Source organism: Pseudopodoces humilis, chromosome 29, assembly GCF_049639895.1.
Source record: "Pseudopodoces humilis isolate 2021_Gansu_Grassland_sample_001 chromosome 29, ASM4963989v1, whole genome shotgun sequence".
Classification (NCBI taxonomy): Eukaryota; Metazoa; Chordata; class Aves; order Passeriformes; family Paridae; genus Pseudopodoces; species Pseudopodoces humilis.
Genome location: NC_142228.1, coordinates 2,369,443 through 2,388,637, shown reverse-complemented (window position 1 = coordinate 2,388,637; position 19,195 = coordinate 2,369,443). Strand labels below are relative to the sequence as shown.

The window sequence follows — 19,195 nt, the reverse complement described above, 5'->3', positions numbered from 1 at the left end:
CATGGCAGAGCCCTTCTTCTGCAGCCAGGCTGCGGAGAGGCTCCAGCTGTGGCCACTCTTGGCAATGACCAAAACAGATATTGGGGTCACCACAGAGGGGGCACATGGGACTCTGAGAGGACACAGGAGCAGCTTTGTCCCCCTGGTCCCTCTGCCCTGTGCTCTGCCCAGTGATCCCAGCACTGCAGGGTGAGCTCGGGAGCTGGTGCCCAGGGGATCCAGGAGCCTCTGCTGTCCCCATCGTGCTGCAGGGACCAGGGGCCTGCAGCTCCCGAAGATCACAGGCAGCTCAGGCTGTGGGACCTCAGCCCCAAGACCCTGGGGCAGGCCCAGGACCCCCAGAGCTGGACTCTGTTGTGGTTATTGTGTTGCTGGTCAGGATCAGCAACTGGGGGTGGGGACAGGCAAAGGCTTTGGCTCCACACGGTGCTTTGGGGGGGTTGTGCTGCCTCCCTCGATCTCAGCCAGCCCTGGTAACCACCAGCACAGGGCCAGGACACAGGGCTGGGCTCCAGGAGGGCTGGTGTCGGCCCTGGTCTGGTGGCCGATCTGCCGTGCCAGCAGATTTCTGGGCTGTCTGTATTGGCTGCAGCCGCCTCCGGCCCCATCCCGGTGGTGTTTGCACAGCACCAGCACCGCCGGCCACCCGGCTCCGGTAACCGGGGCATCGGGCTGGCACCAGCCCCGGATGGCACTGCCAGCCCCAGGAGCCACCAAACAGGGACTCAGCGAGCTCCTGGGCCGTGACCCCGGGCAGCACTGGCTGCAGACACTGGGAGAGAGCCAAGCCATGACCGGGAAGCGTGCGGCTGTCAGAATTCCTATGCCTGGACATCTCCCGCCCGCATCCTGACACCCTCCCAAAACACCGAGCAGGGCCGGAGATGCCCGGTGCACCCCGGCACCAGCAGGCACCTGCACACGGGCTGCGGCTCATCAAGGCTGTCAGCACAGCCTGGCCACGAGCCCATGTCCCTGGAGCAGCCAGTGCCTGTCCCTGTCCTCTCCTGAACTTTGAAGCCAGTCCAGGGTCCCCTCCCCAGCCTGGCGCCGTCTGCGGTGGTGCTGTGACAGTGACAATCCTCCCGGTGGCACCGCTGGAGACTCTGAGCTGGGAGTCACAAGGAAGCAAGAAAACATTTGTTTCCCACCCCATCCCTGCTCAGTGAAGTTCTTCCAGAGGCTTGTGGCCTTTTGGGTTTCCAGGGCTGCTGAACCCCAAACCCAGTGCAGAGCCAGGAGACCAAGTCCTTGTGCAGAGATGGTGACCAGAGCCTGTCCCCACACCAGTGGGATCCCACAGCCCCTCCTCTCCCATAATTTAAAGCCATAAAAGACAAAACACACTCAATAGAAACACATCAAATAACAGGAAATTAAATACAGTAATTACCTTTTTTGAGGATACAAAGGCTCATGTGTACTGTAAAAGGTCGGTGCTACACAGGAATCTGATGGGACGGGCTTGGCCCAGGAGGGACGGACAGGGACCCCTTGGGCACCAGGGGATGCGCTGGGGATGGGGGACACTGGTACATGGTGGTGTGTAAATACAGCCCTAAACTACAGGAGAGACGCTACAAAACGCTGGAGCCCTCAGAGCAGGACACAGAACGTGCCCTGGTGCATCGGCATTGCCAGGAGCCCCCAAACCACGAAAGGCCCTGCTGGATCTGCCCTGGTGTCCACAGGGAGCGGCCGAGTGGCCGAGGCCACCGGGCTGGCGCTGCCATTGCGCAGTGTCCGGGGCTGCCGCAGGGGACTGGCACTGGGACTGGCCCTGGGAACCCCTTCCTTGGTGCGCTGGCTCTGGGGGGTGGCAGCAGCAGGGACCCCCCTCCCCACCGAGGACTGTCCTGGCAAATTGACTCGTTTTAGAAGCTGTGTGTGAGCAGGGCCACGGGCAGCCAGGGCAGGCAGGGATCTGGCAGGGCAGGGGATCAGGAGAGCAGAGGGTGTTTCACTAAAACTGAAACACTTCATTCCCATTGCGGGGGCCTTGGACAGGACAAATCCACATGGAAAACCAAAACCTACCACTGGGGCCATGGAGCCAGAGGGTGGGGCAGGAGGGGATTGGGGAAGTCCCCTCTGTCTTTGGCACACTTTCCACGGCATTTTTATGTGAAAAATTTCCATCCCAGCTTGAAGAAAAACCAGGCACAAAACCAGTGGCAATTTCTCAGCTGAGAACTTTGTGCTGGTGAAATCTGCAGATCCCATCATGGAGACGTTCCAGAATCCATCCCAGTTTTGTCACATTGGCCAAGAAGAGAAGACAGGAGCCATCACCAAAGCCATCATCATGCCCTGGTCCCTGGGGATGGAGAATTCCAGCCTCGGGGCCTCACACAGTCACACAGACCCCACCAACAACATTTTTTAAATACTAAAAAATTTAGGTAAGAAAGAAAAATCTCAAACTGAAAGAAGCTCTTCCCCCTGGGATGTGTTTCCTGGGCATCCCTCACCCCTCCACCCTCCCCTCAATGCTGCTTGCCTGGGGATCCCGACCCCCTGACCCCAGGATGGAGGAGGGGGAGACAGGATGGGTGGGAGGCTTTGTCCCTGCACAGGGAGTGGGATGGGGCTGGGCTGTGGGGAGGAGGTCCCGGGCTGTGGGGCTGGGAGGCTGCAGCAGGGAAGGGGAAGGTTTCTTATTGCTCTGTGAGGCCACAGTGCCCTTCACACACACACGCTGGGGTCTCTCCAGATCCCCCAGTCCTTGCCTGGGCAGCCTCTCGCCAGCAGGGAGGGCAGGATGAGGCACTTCTGCTGCTGCGGAGGTCTGGCATGGAGGGCACCGAGCTGCAAATGTGATGCTGCCACTGCACCCCCCGAGGTGCCAGGTGTCCGAGGTTGCCTGCGGGGCCGGGCTGAAAACCAGGGGTACCACGGGGCAGCAGCAGCAGCATCAAGGGTACCTCCCACCCACTCCACCCAGACAGCCCGACCCCAGCCCCAGAGCAGCATGCTCCAAGCCGTGTCCGTGTGGGATGGAGGTGCCGCTGGCACGTGCCGGGACCCCCGGCAGTGGCCGATAGTGGTCATGGCGCAGGTGGCGGTGCCGTGGGCAGCCCGTGGCGCAGAGCACGCTGCCATCCGAGGCGCATCCCGGGGTCCCCCGGCACCAGGGCGCTGCTCAGCAGTCACGTCCCCTCTCCTTCTCTCCAAGGCAGCCCCGGCGGGAGTCCTGGCCCTGCACGGCGCGGGGCCGCCGCGGTCACGCTCACATGCTGTCCGCCAGCTGGTGACAGTCCAAGTCCCCCTTCAGCTCCAGGAAGCCCGGCAGCTTCACTCCCGTCTTGCGGTCCACACACCAGCACTTGCCCCGCTGCCCATCCAGCGCCGGGTGACACTGTGGGGATGGCTTTGGTCAAGGACACCCAGCCTGGTCCCCGTGGCCATTCCCATAGGCTGACTGGCAATCAGGAGCTCTCTTTGGGGCTTTACCACCCCCATCGCACCCTGGGGCTTTTGTAAAGAGCCCCCCGCATCCCAAGGGTAATTCCCACCAAAGCCAGGATCCCTCCCAGCCTCACCCTGGCTCTAAAAATCCCCCCCAGTCCCCCACAATAGGTCAGAGCCCCTCCTACCTGCTTGGGGTGGAAGTTGCCGTTGCGGTCGCAGTTGGGGATGGGGATGACATACAGGTCCTCATGTGTCCGGGTCTGCGAGGCCGCCAGCCTCTCCAGCGCCCGGTGCAGCTCGCTCTGGCACGAGCCCTGTGCCTGGGGAAAAGGAGGGGCTGGGCTGGTCACAGGGCTGGCACCTGCTCCTGGCCCAGAGCCCCAACACCCTGGAGCAGCCACCCTGCCCTCCCCAGCCTTGTGCTCACCATGACCCGCGTGTCCTCGCGGTGGTGAGGGCTCCCGCTGCTGCGCATCTTGTTGCCGTTGTTGACCCTCTTCGCCTGCTGCTTCTGCAGGCACTTGCGGTCGTGGATGCTGCAGGGGCTGAAGCTGTTGTTGGGGTGGTCGATCTCCTCCTTCTCTGCAGAGACACAGACCAAAGGAGCTCAGTGCCTGGGAGTGGCAGAGCCCCCACGGTGCCCCAGTCTCCACAGCGCCACTTGCACCCCGAGGAACAGCATGCAGTGGATTCTGGCAGGCTGCACATCACCATCTCTGGTCCCCACAGGCGTCATTCACAGCCCTGTGTCCATCCTGCCTCTGCCACTGCACTGGGCTGAGCTCCCTGCAGCACTGGGAGAGACTCCTGGGAGCTTTTCCTACTCATTAGCCACGACTAAGAACTTGTTGCCATGTGTTTGTTATTACAGGGTCACAAATGCCTGCTGCAAGTGCTGGGCAGTGGCTCCAGTGTGCTGGCTCTGGCTGTGCCCTTGCCAGCCACGTGTCACCGGGCACCAGGGGCTCACCCACAGCACTGGAGCTACAGGCCTGGAAGCTGACCCTGGGACACACAGACAACGAGCCCCAGGACACCCCCAGTGCCCCCCAAAATCTCCCTCTGAGGAGCTGCAGTGGCAGTGGGGGCACCGGGGCGGTGCTGAGCCCCCGCCACGCCCGGGACAGCACCGGGCGCCACAGCCGGGAGTGGAGCCGAGCTCTGCTGCGGGGCACGGCCCCCGCCAAGACATGAAAGAAGAAATTCCTGGAATAAGAAAGTTAATCTCCCGAGGGGCCAATCCCAAAAGGCGGCACTTGGCATCCCCGCCTGCGCCAGGAGCGCAGCCAAGCTGCCGGCCCAGATGTTGGCAGCTGGACAGAGCGTCATGAGACGAGGGCTCGGCGTGACTTTAGTTTTCAAAAAGCTGCTGGTTCCTCTGGTTTGGGGCCCGTGAAGATTCTGTGGAAGGGGGACACCCCAGTAGCCAGGGTTCCTCCTGTGCTCAGAGCTGCATCAGGCACACCCCGAGAAGTGTTTTTCCCCCAGTCCACCTAGGTTGTGCAGGGAAGTGGCTGAAATTCGTGGGGTTGGGCTTAAACAAATCAATATTGCAGCTGGCAGCAGGGAAAACCTTCCCAAACCAGGCAGGAGGTGGTCACTTGTCGGGGGGCACACCCAGGGGCTCACAGTGCCAGGACAGGCTGCTGGGTGATGCCTGGTGCAGGCACTTCCCACAGGCGGGCAGAGGGGTCAGAGCCGCAGTTTCCTGCCCACTGTATCCCCACAGCATCCCGCTCCTGATCTCCCATTGGCACCTCTTGCCACGGTCCCTTGCAGTGCAGGGCTCCTGGCCCAGCTCCTGGGGGTCTGGTTAAAGTCCAGAGTGAAGCCCCAATCAAAGCCCCCTCCCTCGTGGGTGTTATTTACTTTTTGCTTAATCTGTCCATATTTTCCAGGAAATAGCTCATGCCCTTGAAATTTGAAACACAAACCCAAAGTCTCCAGGACCCTGCACAGAGCGGTGCCAGCGCCATGAGGCTGTGGCGCAACGCGGGCGCTGGTGGCAGAGCCCTGCCGGGGGCTCGGGGGCTCTGGCAAGGATGCCCTTTCCCTCCTCTGTACTGCTGTGGGGACACACACAGGAAGAGCTGGGCAGATTTGGCACCGGTGGGGACCACCATGCCAAAATTCCGGCACCTCCACGCACTGCTCCCACGCCATGGAAAGGCAGGACCGGGAGGCACCGGCGCTGCCCCCGCAGGGAAACCCTCACCGATCGCCGGCACAGCCAAACACCCCCTCCTCCGCCCGCCAGCCGCCTCCAGAGCATCAAATCTCCCGGCTTAAATAAAACCAGATGCCAATAACATTTTCATAAGGTCACATGAAACGCCGGTGCCTCCGGGCAGCGAGGCGGCTCCTGACAGCACTCGGTCCCCGGCTCTCAGGGCAGCTCCAGCATCGCTGCTGCCCTTGGGGTTACTGTCCCCCTGCTAAGTGACACACAGCTGCTCAGGGAGCCTCTCGCCTCCCTGGAAATCCGACTGGACCAGAAAACTCACCCTCAGCACAAAGACTTGGGAAAGGCAATGTGTGTGGGGCCCTACACTGCCCTGATGCCATCCAATCTGCCACCTATGCATGGGCACCACCACCCTGGAGGGATGGAGGGTAGGGGGGGTCCCGATTTGGCCAAGGAAAAATCTTCTCGCTTTGGAATGGAAGTGGGTGGCAAGGGGATGGGAGGGGGTGCTGCCCTCGCCGGACACATAAAACAGCCTGTCCCGGGAGGAGGAGGAGGATTCCTGCCCGTCCTGTGGACAGGGGACACAAACGAGTCATTCAGCATCGCCTTCAATTAACGGGAGCTGCAAATGAGGTTGGTCACGTGCCGAACTTGTGATTCACAGCGCTGAGTCCGAGGGAGTGGTGAAGGGCTCCGGCTCCACCGCGCGGATCCCGTGGGAGCAGAGCCTGGGGCAGCCAGCAAAGCCCTGGGACCTCGTGCGTGTGTCCATGGGGACAGACAAGTGTCATTGACCCTCACAGCCCCAGCCCTGCTGCCCCCTGTGCCACCAGCCCCAGCACGAAGGACCTCTGATGCCTCAAAGGCCAGAAAGGACATCCACGTGTCTGTGGCCAACATGGCACGAGCCGCAGTGAGCTCCAGCACCCTCCATGTCCCTGCCCAGCACCCCCAGTGCCACCTGTGGGTGGTCCTGGCAGGACCGTGGCAGTGCTGGCTCTTGCCTTTCTGGGCTCCCAACTTGGCAGGCGCCAGCACTGGGAAGGCTGGGCTCTTTTTGCCAAGTGCTGGCTCTGGCAGAACGCGGGGAGCTGGGGATAGGGATGGCAGGGGCACAGGCACCAGGCACCTGCTGCCCCTTGGCCTGAGGTGGCAGCTGGGAGTTTGGCCTGTCCCCATCCCGGGACACGCTGCCCTGCTCAAACACGGCTGAGCACCTCCCACCTCAGTGCCCAGTGTGGGACTGAGGGAGGGCAGGTCAGGATGCAGGACAGGGAGTGAGGGATGCAGATGCAGGTGATTCCCCAGAGGCGCCAGAACATTGCCAGGAGCAGCACCCAGCCTGGAAAAACCCAGGTGTGTATGAACCCCACCCCAGGGGACAGATGGGATACGGCTGATCCTTGCCTGGCCGAACCCAGCCTGTCCTCCCTACCTGTGCATGGTCCAGCCATGGCTCAGCCACTGCCATTCCTCCCAGCACATAGGAAGGAAAAAGGATCTGTCCCAGTTTACAGAGACCACACGGGATGAATGCAGCTCCCATGGGTCAGGTTTTCCCAGACATAATCATTTACCCAACACTAAATCACTCATCGTGTGTGTTGGGGAGTGTGTCCTCACCTCCTCCTGGCTGCCACACATGGGCTCAGCCACCACCACCTCCAGCTGTGATGGAAAGCCATGGCTGGGACTTTTTGGAGCCGGTCCCTGCACAGGACTTTGGCCGAGGAGTGGGATCCCAAAGCCAGTCCTGAGCTGGCGGGGCTGGGAGCGGGTGGCAGGGACAGGGTCCAGCACAAGGTGCCCACTGCCATGGAAGACGGTCTCAAGTCAGGCGAGCAGCCAGTGCTCCCTCACATCCCGCGGGTGCCACAGCTCCCGGGTGAGCACAGAGGCTCTTCCTGGCTATGGAGCCGGGAGCCATGTCCAACTGTTCAGAAAGCCCAGCCCCCTGATCCCAGCCTCTTCCCTGGAATGCGGAGCCCCCCGGACAGAGCCCCCAGACAAAGTGTTTACTGTACGAGCTGCGCGTTAACCGCTTCCCAGCCGCCGGCACCCGCTCGGCCCCGGGGCCGCGGGCACAGCCGGGGGCACCTGCTCCGTACGCCCCTGCCCCTGAACAGGCATTTCATTCCCTTCTGCTGATCCCGAGGGACACATCAGAGGCTGTGCCAGGGTGCCCTCGCTGTGCCAGACAGGGTTGTGTGGGAGCGAGGGGTCCCGCAGCCCCCAGCCCCACACTCCCACTGTCCCCGGGCTGCGGAGCAGGTCAGGGACCCACGGGGGAAGGTACCACTGGGACTGCACCGACCAATTTTCTGTGGGTGTCCTGCCCACATCCTGACGGGCTGTCCGGGACACACGGGCTCCTCCTGCCCATCCTGCTGCCTGTGACGCCGCTGGCCAGCACAGTGCCCGGCGGGCGACCCGGCTCCCACAGCCACCCACCCATCCCCAGCCAAGCCAAAACACCGCGGGAAGGAAGGGAAAAAATGCAAGTCTGTTTCCTAAAGGCTCTGGGAAAAAATGTTGCATTACACAGGGCACGGCCAAAACCAACAGGGCTTGGCAGCACGGCGCAGCCCCGGGCCAGGGAGCCCAGACAGCTCCTGCAGGATGTGGGATGAGGACAGACAGGCAGGACAGGGGGGCTCCAAGCACTCCCAGCCAGCTCCTGTCCCTGCAGGGGGGTGCCTAGAGGGACCTATCCACGAACGGCACTCATCACAGCAGGGACACCAGAGGAGATGCCATGGATCAGACATGCAAGGAGGGAGTGGAATTGGGATCCAGCCCCCCGGATGGGCAGGGATAAACATTGCTCCATTCCCTTCTGCCCCCCAGGGAGCTCCGAGTGACCCCACGTGCGGACCCAGGGTCAGGCTAGAGCAGCTTGTAGATTGTTCTGGGATGACACACCCCAGCGTCAGGGGACATAGTCCTGGTCACAGGATGGGAAAAGGGGACCACCGATGGACCAGGTCCCCACACTCATTCCCTGGGAGAAGCTTCATTCCCATGGTGCGACTTGCACAGCTCTGGGGTGGGCTCCCACTGCCAGCTCTGCTCTCAGACCCCAGATCCTGCCCGAGCGGCAGGGGCGTGGCAGGGGGGCCACGATCACCACCTGCAAGGCAGACAGAGCACATCGGTAGCAGCTCCTCCAGCCTGGCCCTGCCTGCACCCCGCTGCCCTGTCCAGCACAGCACAGCTCCCACACAGCCTGGAGGAAAGCAGGTGCCCCGTGCCCTCTTTCCTGTTTCCTCCCGGCAGTGCAGCCAGATCTGCTGGCAGCATCCCAGGGGTCACTGTGCAACGGGAGCTTCCCTGGCAGCTGGGATGTGTCCCCAAGGGCTGCAGGTGCTCGTGGGACACTGGGCTGTCCACGTTGCAGCCAGGGCACAGCAGATGAAGGTTTGCCTCTCCAGCACATGTGGTGCCAGTGGCTGTGACACTGCTGTGCCCACAGTGGGTAAGGATGGCACAAACGGGAGGCACTTGTACCAGGTCTCCTGCAGCCTGTCTCTGCTCCCTGGAACATGCTTCCCTGCATTCCCATCCTGCTTCTTAGAGTCATGGAATTGTTTGGGCTGGAAGGGACCTTAAAGACCACCCAGTTCCACCCTCCTGCCATGGGCAGGGACACCTTACACCCAACGAGGTTGCTCCAAACCTCATCTCACTTCGCCTTGAACACTTCCAGGGATGGGGCAGCCAGAAATATTCTGGGCAACCTGTGCCAAAGCTTCACCACCCTCACAGGAAGGAATTTCTTCCTAACATCTAATCTAAATCTTCCCTTCTTAGTTTAAAATCCTTCCCCTTGCCCTGCCACAATCTATCAGTGTAAAAATCACTCCTCATCGTTTTTATCAGCTTCCTCTAAGTATGGGAAGGTCCCTGATGAGTCCAATCCTTTAGTCACAGCTCTTGCCGAGTGAGCAGGGAGTGGGTTGGTGCCAACAGGGGTTATGCCACTGCCCCTGTGAGGGACAAGGACCCCCAGGCACCCACCCAGGGTACCCACCCTGGGTACCCACCCTGGGCACCCACCCTCTGCCGCCCCTCCGCCACCTCACCTGGGGGCTGGAGGCTCTCCTGGATGGCCTCGACGTCGGCCAGGTCTGTGCAGATGCCCTGGCCGTGCATGAGGGTGCGGAGGGGCCGGGGCTCGCCGCGGGGTGGGTAGCAGCGCAGCCCCGCACCGCAGCGAGCGGTGTAGACGCCGCAGGCGGTTCCGCGGGGCAGAGCGCAGGTCGCGCAGCACCCGCAGCCCGGCTCCCGCACCAGCTCCGCGCAGCCCTGCGGAGCCTTGCACCGCGCCAGCCGCTCCTCCGAGCACGGCGGGCACTGGATCGCCTCCTCGCCGCTGCCCGGCCGCGCCGCCGCCGCCAGCAGCGCCAGCACCCCCGGCAGCACCGGCAGCACCGGCAGCCCCGGCCCCGGGCGCATGGCGGCCCCGCTCCGGCCCCGCTCCGCGGCGCTCGGCTGGCGGCGGGCGCGGGGCGGCGGCGGCGGCTTTATGCGGCTTTATGCGGCCCCTGGCCACACCTCCCGCCGCCGCCACCGGGGCCACCGGCGGGGCCGCCCCCGTCGCCACCGGGAACTCACCGGGCAGCGACGCTCCCCCCGGCGGCGGCCACACCGGCACCGGCCCCGGCGGCTCGAGCAGGGGGGCCCCCGGCGGGGCAGCTCCTGCGCCGGGCAGTGCGGAGAGCCGGCCCGGAGCCCCCGGCCCCGAGCCACCCACCCGAATCACCCGCCCCCTCGACACCCTGCTCAGTCCGGAGAGCAACGGGGATGAACGGGGGACACACCGTGCGGGGCTGCAGCGCGGGGAATGCGGCCGGGACCCCCGGGGTGGGCTCCGGGCTCCGGGTGGTGGGGGGTCCCGGCGGGAGGAAAAGTGCTGCTGACAAAGGAGCGTCCCGTGCGGCTCGGCCCCGGTCTGCCCGGGACGGCCCAGAGCTGCCCTGCCGGCTCCCCGAGCCCACCTGCCCCCGGTCCCGCAGCCGCGGCCCCCCGCGCCCCCCGCCCCGCACAGCCCGGGATAGGTTGAAGGCTGCCGGCACCTAGTGGCTACTCGGGAAAAGCGGGAGCGGGCGGAAGCCCCGGCTGCCTCCTGGGACCCCGGCCACGTCAGTCCCCGCAGCACCGGGCGACGGCTCGGGAGACGGCAGAGAGCAGCCCCTGTGCCCGGGGGACAATCCCCGAGCGTCACCCGTGGCTGTTGATCCCCGAGCCCCGGGGCATCTCAGTCAACATCGGGACTGGGGCAATTGGAGGGACCTGTCTACGTGTGGCAAGAGGGTCGTGGGCACCGCAGCGGGGTCTTGGGCACAGCACGGGGGTCTTGGATATGGCAGGGGGGCCGTGGTGTGGGAGTCAGTGTGGTGGGTGGGACAAGAGGAGCAGAGCTGCCTGTCATGCAGGGCCTGGGCTGAGAGCCCCAAATTCATCTCGTGGATGAGTACATCTAGTGCTTAAACTGGCATTTTGAGGCTCGAGTGACAGCACTGATGGCATTGCCATCAGGGCTCCCCAGACCATCTTCTCTCTCCCGTGCAGGTGAGTTGCGCAAGTGCAGACAGGACAGGGGCAAACAGGGTCTATGTCCCCTGCACCCCCCAGGCCCCACAAGGTGTGGTCACCCAGCACTGCTCTGAGCCCCTGCCCTGCCTGGCACTGCTGCACAGTGGCCATGACTCGGGGCAGAGGCACCAGCCTTGACCCAGTGTCCCAGCAGAGACCAAACCCAAACAGGTGCCCAGCCCCGCTCAGGCCATGGCACCTTATCAGGCCTTGGCAGCACTGAGTGCCCGCCAGGGAGACTGTTGTGTCTGCGGGCAGAAGGCAGCGCCAGAGGCCGGTGGGGCACACGTGGGGGGGACAGTGTTCCCTCACCTCCACCCAGGCACTGCTCCTCCAGGTCCCTGTCCCAGCACCATCCTGTAAAATGGATTGGGGCTGGGCTGGTGCCTCCACAGTCGTGCTGCCCCTACCCCAACCACAACTCTGAGGCCACGCAGGGGCTCAGTGCTGGTGCTTGGTGCTCAGTGTAGCCCAGGTGGGCTGTAGCCCCACAGCTGAGGGTGGCTCTGATGAAACCAGTGAGACCCCAGACCCTTTGAACTTGCTTTGGGACACAGATGCTGCAGGTCTCCAGTACCTCCTGCCTCCAGCCACCAGCAGCAGGACAGACCCCAGGGAGGACCTGCAGCCAATGCCCTCTGTTCTCAGCCAGCCCACTCCTCCACTGGATTTACTCCCCATTTCCAGGCAGCTTCTCCTCCCCAGCCCTCCCTCGCATCCATTCTGGCATCTCCTCCTGGCCCTGGCTCCCTTCCTGTGGTTCCCACTGCCCCCCTCTCCCTGGGCTGGCAGGACAGGCGGTGACCCGGCTGCGTGGGTGCCCAGCACCGCCGGATGCGGTCCGTGGGGTGCGGGTGCGGGTGCGGGGCGGGCAAGGGGCGTGTCGGGGGCCGCCGATAACAGCGGGCGCCGTGCCGGGGCCGCGGGACCAGACGAGTGGGATGATCCAAGGACCTCCATCCTGGGCTGCCGGGCCCCGAGGCAGCGGAATGGGGTCCAGCAGTCTCCTGAGACTCCTCCGCACCCTCTGCATCGTCTCGGTGCTGGCCGGGTGCCTGCACCCTGCCACGGCCCAGTGGTTTTCCCTGGGCTCAGAGGACACCACCCCCGATCCAGGCACCAGCCCCACGCCCCCCACCCTGGATGGGGAGGAAGGTAGGCATGGCGGGATGGGGATCCCAGCACCCCGAATTCCTGCACCTCAGCATGGAGGGGGCACTTGGAGGGTGATGTGGAGGGTGCCAGGGTCTAGGGCTGCTGGTGGCACTGCTGTGGCCATGGCAGGTGCTGGGAACTGGGAGTGCTGTGCCAGCCTGGTACCCCTCCAGCCTGGTACCACCTCCCATCCCAGCGTTCCTCTGCTCCTGCAGACACAGACACCAGCGTGGAGCGCGTGGGGAAGGTGCTGCTGAGCAAACCTCCTCTGGCAACAGCCCCTAGACGCCGGGACCAAGCCTCCAGGGGGACAGCGAAGGGGTCAGGCCGTGCCCCGCCGCGCACACGAGGCCAGGTGCTTTTTCCGTGGGCAGTGGCCCCCCTCCGGCTCCTTCAGCCCTCCCGAAACTCGCCAGCTGCTTCCAGGCTCCTTGCTGTGTGTCCTTCCCCTTCTCCGTGCTCTGCTTGCACAGCAGCCCGGGCACCGCGCCCCGCTCCAATCTCGAGCGCGACTCTCAGCTCCCTCTTCCCCCTTGGAAAGAAGTCACGGCAGCTCCCAGGGTCCCCTCACATGGGGCAGTCCCACAGCAGCGCTGGGGTTGAACCCCCCCGCCGGGCTGAGGCCAGCCCCGACTGGGGAAGGGTCCCACCTTCCCCCCAGGATCCCCCCGAGCCCTGCACTGAGTATTCCCTGTCTGTCCCAGCAGCACCGACCCACGGCCGCCCCGGAGATCCTTGAGGGGAGCGCAGTGGAAGAGGAGTTCCTGCAGATCCAGGTGGTGGAGGGGTCCCGGTCCCCGGGGAGGTGTCGGGGACAGCCTGGGATGAACACCCGGGCAAGGGGCTCTGGAAGACACGGGCTGGCAGGCCGGGACGGGGATGGTGGAAGTGGAGAATGGGGATGATGATCAGGGATTTCGCACTCAGCCCGTCCTCTCCTCCACACAGACGACGGCGAAGGGGCTGCCCCGGCGGGTCCCGTCGGCCCCCGAGACGGACCCAGCCCTCCAGGTGAAAGATGGGCGCGGGGCACTCGTGTCGGACCCGTCAGCCGGGGCTCCGGTCCCGCGGCTCATCGCTCTCTCCCTCTCCAGGTGCACAACACCTCCGGCTGTGTCTGCCCCGTGCGCCCCGGCCCTCCCGGCCCTCCCGGCCCAAAGGTGCGGTGGTCCTCCCCGGGGAGGGGCAGGGGTATGCGGGGACCCACAGGGACACACTGCGCGAGATCCTGTTCGTCCTCTGTGCAAAACCCTTTTTGCTCAGGATCTGAACTCTAACTTTGGGGTCTGGGTTGAGAAGTGGCTCAGGTGGCTCCAGGGAGGGGGTCAGCAGGTGCCCGTGGTGGGCCCCAGTGGAGAAAAGTGCCGGAAGGTGGAGCCAGGCTTTGAATTTCCCCGACAGGGAGAGAAAGGTGACCGAGGATTCCCTGGAGAGAGAGGCAAGCCCGGATTCTTAGGGGAGAGAGGGAAGTCCGGCAGCCCAGGACAGCCAGGTCACCAGGGTCCCCGGGGCCCTCCTGGTCCTCCGGGACCTCCGGGACCACCGGGGCCCCCAGGCGCCTGGGGAGCCCGGGGGCCACCCGCGCCTGCTGCACTCCTGGAGAGATCAGAGAACGAGGTGAGCACCGGAGCAGGGAAAAGGGCAGGTGATGCCGGTGCTGGCCGCAGGGTCCGTCCCCGGCGGGACTGGCGGGGATGAGGAGGACTGGGACATGTGGCTGTGTGGGAGGGCAGGGGGAGCAGGGGATGGTACATGGTAGCTCATTGCTCCTTCTCCTCTCCCCCTGCAACCTGACAAGCAGCTGGGAGTCTCCAGCCCTGCGGGAAACCCAGGACCCCCAGGTCCCCCTGGGCTGCCAGGCATGCCTGGACCCCCCGGCTACCCAGGTCATGATGGCCCCCAGGGGGCCCCTGGGCGGGAGGGAAAGCCAGGACCCCCAGGCCCTCCAGGAGCCGTGGGGCCACCTGGTTTCCCTGGGGCTGAAGGACTTCCAGGGTCTCCAGGCTCAGCTGGACCAGAAGGACCCCCAGGGGCACCCGGACTCCCAGGGTCTCAGGGTCCCCCTGGGGTTCCTGGGCACGAAGGACCCCCTGGTCCCCCAGGATCTGCATCACTCCCTGGAAAACCAGGGCTCCGAGGGGAGCCAGGATTCCCAGGACCAAAGGTAAGGGGGTCCCAGCCCACCCTGTCCATGCACTGGGGTGGGGTGGGCTACCTGAGCTCACCAGCCCCTTGCCCTGCCCTGGGGGAGCAGCCCCATTACCAAACCCTCAGGGGGCTCCAGGACTGCCCCAATCCTGCCACTGTGGGGGAACACACGGGCTCAACTCCACACTCACCACCCTGTGCCATCTGCCCTCAGGGTGACAAGGGCGAGTACGGGCTGCCAGGCATGCCAGGGAGCCCTGGCCGGACCGGAGAGCCGGGATCCCCAGGCATGCCCGGTCCTATGGGGCCACCAGGACCACCAGGGGACTACAGGGTGAGTAGGGGGTCCTGGGCTGTGGGTCCTAGGGAGGGGGCACCCCAGTGTCACCCCACACATCCTCTCTTTGCAGTGCGACTCACGCCACACTGGACACCGTGGATTGGCCGGGCTGCCGGGCCCCAAGGTGAGCCAGGCAGTGGCACCATGGGCAGGGGTCCTGGAGCAGGGGCACTGGCCATGGCACCCTGCCCAAACAGCTCCATGGTGGGTGGTACCCTGGTTGTGAGGCACAGCACTGCCTGGGGGGATTGGGAGGCCTGGGGACCCCCAGAGCTGGGCACTGACAGGATCTCTCACTTCCCTTCCAGGGAGAAAAGGGTGACCCTGGAGAGCCGGTTTGTAGCCATGAGCAGCAGCGTGGGGGAAGCTGGCTGGGGGGGTCCCATCCCCACACCTGAGTGTGCACCCCTGAGCCCTCCATGCTGCCTTTGCTCCCCCTTCACCTCCCCCCAGGGCATGGGGCACAGGGTGGGGAATGAGGGACACCATGGCACATGGAGAGGCACATGTGTGCACATCTGTGCCACCCATGAACATCCCCAGCACACCCCAGCACCCAGACACAGCACAGGCTCTAATCCTGCCTCTCTCTGTGGCTCACCCAGGGGTGCTGCTATGGGGATCGCAGGTGCAAACCAGGCCACCTCCCCTTCCCCAGCACTGGCAGCCAGCCTGGCTCCTGGGGGTCCATCAACAGGTACCAGACGGTGAGTGGCCAGGGGAAGGGGTGCCTGGGGACCTCAGCCCTGCCTTGGGGACATGGTTCACCCCATCAGCAACACCACAAGACCCATAGTCCCAGATGGGGTGGATGAACGGGAAGGGGAGAATGGAAAATGGAGAGAGGGAGGATGGAGATCAGTCTCAGTCTTCTCCCTCTCCCTTTGCAGGATGGCAAAGAGGAACCAGAGATCTATGGAGCGATCATCCCCCATGTGAGAGTCACTCCCTGGCCGGTGTCTGTGGTGCCCCAGCCAGGGACATTCAGCCCTGGGAAGGGATAGGAGTGGGAAGCATGGGAGACATCAGCTGGGTGTCATAGCTGCCCCCCTAAAAGGCAGCACCAAAATAGCCCAGTCCAATCTCTACACTGCTCTACTGCAGGGTCTTCGAGGTCCCCCCGGGAACCCCGGCCCTCCTGGGCCCCCTGGCCCCCCTGGCCCACCAGGTCTCCTCTATTTCAACGTAAGGCCCAGCACTGGTGTGCACATGCCTGTGCCAGAGCACACACACGTGTGAGTGTGCACAGCACTAGGGCCCCCCCAAACCTGCCTGTCTTTGGTTCCAGAGGGTGCACCCTGTGCATGCCCAGCCACCCTGCAAGCAGCCGGTAAGCCACAGCCTCACTGTCCCCAAGAGTGTCCCCGTCCCCCTCCCTGTGCCCAGCAGCAGACACAGGCTCCATTTCCCCTCACAGGCATCTGCAGACCACAGCTGGCCATCAGGTGAGGGCGTTTCACAGGTGTTTTGGGGGCTCCAGCCACCTTGGGGACACCTTTCCTGAAGTCTTACCTCCCCTCCTTGGGCGCCGGGACCGTGGCAGCACGGGTCCCTGGCACCACTGCTGGCTCTCCCACCCACTCCCACCGCATCCCTGTGGGACCAGTTCCCATGGGAGCACCCAGGACCGATGCTGGGACACCTTGTGACCCCTCACCATCTCTGGGCTCTCCAGATGCTGGTGTCCCTCAGACAGATCCATCGGACTCCCGTGCTGATCTCCGGGTGAGTCCAGGCTGCGGCCCAGGGCAAACCCCCCCAGCTGCCCCATACCACACAGCAGGACCCTCACCCTCTGCACTCCCCCAGCGCCAGACATGGGTTTTCAAGTCCAAGGAGCTGATGGTGAAGGCGAGCAGTGCTGTGCCCGAGGGGAGCCTGGTCTATGTACGGGAAGGGAGCAACGCCTTCCTCCGGACCCCCACTGGCTGGAGCCGCCTCCTGGTACCGTGTGGGGTCCCTCACAGGGCTGGGGGGGCAGGATCCAGAGCTGGATTTGGCACTAGGACAGCAGATCCCCAGGAAGGAGAGGATTCTCCCTAACCTTTCCCTCTACTCGTGTCGTTGAGCAGCTGGAGGATCCAAAGTCCTTCTTGGCTGGTGATGACCCTTCTGCCTCCACCCCACAGTACCAGGTAAGGGGTGTAGGAACTGCAGGGTCCACTCATGTCCCTGTAAGAGGACAGAACCCTCCTCTGCATGATTAATGGGACAGACCACACAGGACTGTTCTCTCCCTCTTCTTCCACCTCTCCATCCAGGAGGTAAAGAGGGTGCAGCCAAGAGGCCCCAACACGCTGTCACCAATGCAGTCTCCAACAGACTCACTGGTGAGCCCTGCTGAGGGTCTGGTCGTGCTGGGAGGGATGTGCCATAGGAATGGGCTGGATGTCAGCAGGACAGTGCCAGCTTGGCATGAGCAGAGCCTGGGGTCATGTTGGTCAGGGATGGGTGCCCCCCACTCACGGCACACGGATGGGTGTCCCCAGACTGACCTGAGCTGTGTTTTTGCAGATCCAGAAGGAGGAGGAACAAGGGCTGCCCCAGATTCTGCCAACCACCATCGCCCCACGGATCCCATCTGTAAGGAATGCCTGGCCCCAGGGTGGGGATGAGTGGCCAGTCATGGCAAAGGGGGGAGAGGAGCCCAGGGGACCCCCAATCCTGGCCAGCACTGCCAGGGACTTGCACCCTCTGGGAAAGGGGGAGCAGAGACCTCCATTCCTCCCTGCCATCCCCAGCTCCGCCTGGCTGCCCTCAACGTGCCCCTGTCTGGTGACATGAGCGGGATCCGGGGCGCTGACCTGCAGTGCTACCGGCAGTCACAGGAGGCCGGGCTCTATGGCACCTTCCGGGCCTTCCTGTCAGCCCCCAGCCAGCAGCTGGTGTCCATCGTCAAGAGGACAGACAGGACCCTCCCCATCGTTAACCTGAAGGCAGGTACCCCGTCCCTGTCCCCAGGGTGGCAAAGCCTCAGTGGATGGGGGACCCCCACCCAGACCTACTCTGGGGCTGCTGCAGCTGGGCCATGCTCAGGGCTTTTGGGGAGCTGACAGAACCCAGAGGATGTTATTGCCCACACATGGTGGGGACAAGGGCATTCCCCTGGCTCAGCACCACGGCTCGTGCCCACAGGGGCAGCTGCTGGCCAAGTCCTGGGGCTCCCTCTTTGGGGGTCAGGCTGGTGCCACCCTGCAGGGTCCCATCTACTCCTTCAACGGGCGTGACATCCTGACGGATCCGCTCTGGTGAGTCTGGACACGGTCCTGAACGGCTGCTCCTGTGTGGGAGCTGGAGAGGGGGGGTCTGTGCTGGGTCCCTCCCAGGAGCAAAGAGCGGCGGTGCCCAGGGTGTCCCCAGCCCCTCTCACCCTGTCCCCACCCACAGGCCCCACCGGCTGGCCTGGCACGGCTCCACACCACGGGGTGGCCATGCCCGCCGGTGGGATTGCCAGGGCTGGCGCAGCTCTGGCACGGCCGAGGGCATGGCCACTGCTCTGGGGGAGGGCCGGCTGCTGGCTGGGCACCGGCACAACTGCTCCACACCGCTGGCCGTGCTCTGCATCGAGGTGGCTTTTCCTTACCGGCACATGTGGTGACAACGGTGACACCCAACCATGTGCTCCAGGCATTCCTCCAGCCCTGTGTGGCTGCAGAATGTCCCTGGGAGCACCATGGGTGGTGTCTGAGCTGTGCTGGAGCACTGAGGGGACATCGGATCCACAGCCAGGCTGTGCCATCCCAAGGATCCCTGTGCCATGGGGCAATGCTAGGCTGTGCCTGCAGCCTCTCACCCCCACTGGAGCCAACAGTGTCACCACGCAGAAATAAAGATAAAAGAATGTTGTTTTTTTATGACACCATGCTTTGTTCTTGGGGGGACATGGCCAGGTGCAGCAAAGGGCTAAGGGGATACACCTGGGAATGGGAAAAGGGAACAGGAACAGGGAACGGGCTTCAGTCCCCTTGGCATTTGCAATAACTGGGAGGGGACACCCTGGCATCGGGTCCCCATGTCTGTGTTTTGATCCCAGAACACAGTGTTCCAGTATATCCCAGTGGGTTGCCACGTCTTGCTGAGTGTACTCCCGTGGGCTCCCGAGGCCTTCCCAGTGTACCCCAGTGCGTGTCCAAGGTCTGGCCAGAGTATCCCGATGATTCCCAGTCTATCCCAGTGCGTGTCGAAGGTCTGCCCAGTGGCCCACTGGGTCCCTGGGGGCTGCCCAGTCTGTACTCGTACCCCAGTGGATCCACAGGCTCCGTGCAGTGTATTCCAGTGTGTGCCCAGGGCTTCCCAGTGCATTCCAGTACGTCCCAGTACCTCCCACTACATCCCGCCACCGAAGACAAACGGCCAGC

The 19,195-nt window shown here is 63.9% G+C and overlaps 2 protein-coding genes across 3 annotated transcripts; one reads left to right on the top strand and one right to left on the bottom strand.

Annotated features, from left to right (window-relative positions):
* Positions 1-1,366: 1,366 nt before the first annotated feature.
* IGFBP4 (insulin like growth factor binding protein 4) lies at positions 1,367-10,069 on the bottom strand. The gene is made up of 4 exons (XM_005531432.3): positions 9,682-10,069; positions 3,839-3,993; positions 3,597-3,731; positions 1,367-3,358 (listed from the first exon to the last, which is right to left on the bottom strand). Exons 1-4 carry the CDS (start codon positions 10,052-10,054, stop codon positions 3,230-3,232), a joined length of 792 nt encoding a protein of 263 aa, XP_005531489.2. The 5' UTR covers positions 10,055-10,069; the 3' UTR covers positions 1,367-3,229.
* A 1,875-nt stretch (positions 10,070-11,944) lies between these two features.
* LOC102112833 (uncharacterized) lies at positions 11,945-18,841 on the top strand. 2 transcript variants are annotated; one of them, XM_088068103.1, is made up of 23 exons: positions 11,945-12,349; positions 12,565-12,704; positions 13,057-13,125; positions 13,298-13,360; positions 13,444-13,509; positions 13,751-13,966; positions 14,151-14,513; positions 14,712-14,831; positions 14,908-14,961; positions 15,146-15,172; positions 15,443-15,544; positions 15,728-15,772; positions 15,942-16,022; positions 16,126-16,167; positions 16,255-16,282; positions 16,444-16,562; positions 16,647-16,781; positions 16,910-16,972; positions 17,099-17,167; positions 17,352-17,420; positions 17,579-17,773; positions 17,973-18,085; positions 18,225-18,841. In XM_088068103.1, exons 1-23 carry the CDS (start codon positions 12,136-12,138, stop codon positions 18,433-18,435), a joined length of 2,604 nt encoding a protein of 867 aa, XP_087924229.1. In that variant the 5' UTR covers positions 11,945-12,135; the 3' UTR covers positions 18,436-18,841. The 2 variants fall into 2 exon arrangements, with proteins under 2 accessions (XP_087924229.1, XP_087924228.1); XM_088068102.1 differs by having other exon boundaries at positions 12,103-12,349; positions 16,513-16,562.
* The last annotated feature ends 354 nt before the right edge of the window (positions 18,842-19,195 follow it).